Source organism: Triticum urartu, chromosome 7 (assembly GCF_003073215.2).
Source record: "Triticum urartu cultivar G1812 chromosome 7, Tu2.1, whole genome shotgun sequence".
NCBI lineage: Eukaryota > Viridiplantae > Streptophyta > Magnoliopsida > Poales > Poaceae > Triticum > Triticum urartu.
Window position 1 is genome coordinate 90,350,726 of NC_053028.1, and position 4,201 is coordinate 90,354,926.

General features: G+C 43.7%; 1 protein-coding gene across 1 annotated transcript; it reads left to right on the forward strand.

Moving 5' to 3' along the window:
- The first annotated feature begins 247 nt into the window (after nt 1-247).
- Nucleotides 248-3,613, forward strand: LOC125525515. Its single transcript, XM_048690522.1, has 14 exons — nt 248-359; nt 454-548; nt 643-774; nt 885-992; nt 1,079-1,159; nt 1,253-1,371; nt 1,465-1,566; nt 1,659-1,775; nt 1,900-1,953; nt 2,059-2,125; nt 2,259-2,312; nt 2,466-2,540; nt 3,080-3,112; nt 3,233-3,613. The coding sequence occupies exons 2-14, from the start codon at nt 459-461 to the stop codon at nt 3,338-3,340; spliced, it is 1,140 nt and encodes a 379-aa protein (XP_048546479.1). The 5' UTR covers nt 248-359; nt 454-458; the 3' UTR covers nt 3,341-3,613.
- The last annotated feature ends 588 nt before the right edge of the window (nt 3,614-4,201 follow it).

The following is a 4,201-nucleotide window of genomic DNA, read 5'->3' on the forward strand; positions in this document are numbered from 1 at the left end:
TGTAGATTACACAGCTACTGGTCTATCACCGGCTTCCAAACCAGGCAGGCTCCACATCATGCCATATACGAGCTGATCTTCTCCAACTTGGCTTCCATTTTGCTTCCATCCGATCCAACCAAGACTGCTTTTTGAGGGAAGTCAACTGCGCATATGCTCTGGATGCGAGTCTAAGGCAGACTGTCGATCTTTTCCTCCTCCCTACTCCACCATGTTCCTTCGGATCAAAGACACGCGCTGCAGAGTCGTTGTCCTCGGGTAGTAGATCGTATAATGTCATGGCATAAATCGCAGAGACATTTCTCTGTTCTTCCTGCCCGCACCCGAAGCAGAGGCCGTCATCGATCGATATCGATCTTGTAAGTGTCTGCCCTGCAGAATCAGAATCTTGTTACTATATTGATATTGGTGTTCTTTCTTGAAATTTCCGTGGTGACTGAATAATATATGCAGTGAGGATGAGATTAGTCCCGGTTCTGTCGGCGTTAGCCATGGTGTTGTTGGGGTTCGTCCTCGGCTTTACTTTCCCGGCATCGATGACGCCCAATGTATGATAAGAACCAGCAAATGTTTTTATCTTGGTATATTTGCTTCAAATTAACTTGGCATCATGATAGTAAGATTGGTCATGTATATATGCAGCTTCAGTGTGGTGTACTGCCTTGGAGTGGCAGCGGTGCTGCAAACTCCAGCTCCAGTGACGGCAGCTTCCTGGGCAGACTCTGGGCACCATTATTCAGGAACAGCAGTAGCACCTCAAATGCCACTTCAGGGGTACATTACATGCACACAGTTCTGAACTTCTGAAATGGTCCAGTTTGAACTTTCTGAAGAAATTACACTGCATGTTTGTAGATGATCTAAACAAACCTGCATTTGTGCAGATTGTGAATGCTGCAAGGAGACCAGAAGGTGCAGGGAGGTTACCGCCGGGCATCGTGGTTTCGGAGTCCGATCTTCACCTGCGCCGGCTGTGGGGATCCCCTACCAAGGTCTTTCTCGCCTTCTCCGAACCCTGAACTGGTGCCATTCTACCCAGCCTTACTCTGAATGACTTGTTTCGGTTTGCGATGCGCAGGACGCGCCGGTTCGGAAGTACCTCCTGACAATGGCGGTAGGGTACAAGGAGAGGGTCAATGTCAATGCAACTGTTCAAAAGGTAAGATGAAACCAAGAAGTGGTTTCTGAACTTTGATCATGCTGTCTCGGACATAACGGTCAGATGACACTGGACTACACATACATAACGCAGTTCTCGGACAAGTTCGACGTGGTGCTGTTCCACTACGACGGCCACACGACGGAGTGGGACGACGAGTTCCAGTGGTCCAAGGAGGCCGTCCACGTCAGCGCCAGGAAGCAGACCAAATGGTGAGAGCGCCGTGCCTGTCTGTCCGTCTGTCTCCACCATTTTCTTTCTCCAGACATTTCTGACCTGCAATGTGTGAATGATGATTGACGAAGGTGGTTCGCCAAGAGGTTCCTTCACCCGAGCATCGTGGCTCCGTACGACTACGTGTTCCTGTGGGACGAGGACCTCGGCGTAGAGAACTTCAACGCCGAAGCGTAGGATCATCGTCGATCAAAATAAAATCCAGTCCACGTGTAGCTGCTTTCTGAAATTTGATCATTCGGAAACTGTGGGCGGACGGTTGCAGGTACATTGACATCGTGAAGAAGCACGGGCTGGAGATCTCGCAACCGGCGCTGGACGCCACCAAGGGCCACAAGGCGTACGACGTCTCCGTCAAGAGAAACTCCGGCGAGATGCACAAGTAAGCAAGCAGTTGCTGATTATATATGCCGGCATGCAGGAATGACCATGCACGCACACTGATTATGCATCACATTTCACATATGATGATTAATTAATCTGGCGGGCATGCTTGAACGACACAGGACGGATGCAGGGGGGGAGAAGTGCCCCGACGTGCACCAGCGGCCGTGCAGCGGGTAACTGATCCAACATCATCAACACCACTCCTTCACCTCGTGTCATGTGTATGAAAATCTTATAAGTTAATAAGATGAAGAAGCATGTACTGTATGCATGGGCAGGTTCGTGGAGGTGATGGCGCCGGTCTTCTCCAGGGATGCTTGGAGATGCGTGTGGCATATGATCCAGGTACTTAAGCCCCCCGCATGTTAATTTTGTCAGTCGCTCATAATTACTAATTCTGGATTATTATTTGAACCACCTTTAATTTTTTTCTCAAACTAAAATGAAGAACTTATTATTATTTTATGTTATTTTGCAGAATGATCTGGTTCACGGTTGGGGTCTCGACTTCAACTTCTGGAGATGTGTCGATGTACATAATTACTTGGCCATAGATACATACAGCATTTTGACAGATTCACTGAAGAACGCTTAAGTTATCCAGAAATTCGCTTTGAAAAATTGTGCACAACTGACATGGCTCACCATGTTTTTTTTGTTTTTTTTTTCTGTTTTGAACTGGCAGGACCCTGAAGAGCAATTTGGCATCGTGGACGCACAATATGTTGTCCATCATGGAGTGCCCACACTCAGAGATCAGGTAACGTAACTTTACCAAGTGCTTGCCTAGGCAGTTCAAACCCGAGTCGGCCGAGAGACATCACCGCGCTCTTGCCACTAGGCCAGGAGCCCATCCATGTGTTTTGATTTGGGTGCATCCCCTTTTTCCGCAAGAAAGATATTTTTTTCGACAAACGGTGAATTTTTTTTGGCTCAAAATGAAGAATCAAAAGGATACGAACACAATGAGCATCAAGAGGCCGCAAGAAAGATATTATGTATGGTTGCAGCTTAAAGCATGTTCATTTGGGAAGATGTTTAGCAAAATATATTGATTTTTCACTGCCTAGGAATGATTGCACTGCCGTGTCTTCTTGACTGAGCACCGATAATTAAAAAGGTGCTGACATAATATTTATCAAGCACAAAGTCATACATCATAAATTGTTTAAGCAACTTACTACACTACAACCACTTAAAGCATGAACATGTTACATATGAAGCATATCTTGCGTGCGTGGCCTGCTCTTAGATACTCTCTTTTAATTTTTCTCTGTTACTCCCTCGATTGGCATGCAGGGTAACGGAGAAAAGCAAGGAAGCAGGGCCAAGGTATGCAGATATGTACATTTCAATTTTTTATACAAATATTGACATTACATGGTAGTAGTTGATTAGGGTAACACAATATATTTCATGAGAATATTAATTGTTGTTATGCTTGATGCGTAGGTGAAAGACCGGCAATACGCGGAGATGCACGCCTTTGACTCAAGAATGAACAATGCCGACAAGGAGCTGGACAACTCTACCGCTAGATCATCATCATCCCAACCCTAAATTAGTTTCTGTATTTAATTAGTTACACAAGGAGTACTGCACAATCTGATAATGTAGTTGACTAAACACTAAGAAAACACCATTGGTTTTGTTAATGATCTACAACGGACCGAGAGGGGGTTGAGATGAGACCATTTTATTTAATTTTTTATTTTCCGTTGTTGGATTCATTGTTGTACATTTGCTTTTTATTGGCATGAAGCCTTTATTTGCACCACTTTGTATTATTGAACACTGATAAGTGATATTTTTGTTAACATACAGTTTCTGGTGATTATATATAACACAAAGACATGTACATTATGTGCTTCGCACATTGGCAACCGTGTGCTGACTTAACACTTGCCATGATGATTTTCATTTTAGAATAAAGACGCAAACAAGTCCGGATTTAAATTAATAAAGCCCACACCAGCAGAGTACAAGCAAACTCAAAAACAAAGGTAGTTCAGCCACGTAAAAAAGTCTAGAGATTACAAGGACACCCAACAAGAGCACGCGGGCTCCGAAGCTGCAAAAGCGGATTTCCTATTTGCCACATGTTGCGGCAAATTCTCGCCGCAATGCAAACCTTTCTGATTCCGGTATTGGGCCGGACCGTTTCGTAGCTTCATGCAAATTACACGTGGACTGGATTTTATTTTGGGAACCTCGTATTCTTTTTTGGTTTCTTTTTATTTTCCTTTGTTCATTTTATTTTTCAACAATTCAGAAATTTAAACATGTTCGCATTTTTTTTCATTAAACGTTCCAGTTTTGAATTATTTTCAGAAATTTCAAAAAATATATATTTTTGAAATTTGTTCGCTTATGTTCGAAAATTCAAAAAGAATTTTAAATTTTAAAAAATGCTTGTATTTA

Excerpts from the sequence above, each read along its gene's own strand:
- LOC125525515 (XM_048690522.1), top strand. The coding sequence starts at position 459 with ATGAGATTAGTCCCGGTTCTGTCGGCGTTAGCCATGGTGTTGTTGGGG. Across the intron at positions 1,954-2,058 it reads CACCAGCGGCCGTGCAGCGG|GTTCGTGGAGGTGATGGCGC; the intron begins GTAACTGATCCA and ends ATGCATGGGCAG. Across the intron at positions 3,113-3,232 it reads AGCAAGGAAGCAGGGCCAAG|GTGAAAGACCGGCAATACGC; the intron begins GTATGCAGATAT and ends CTTGATGCGTAG.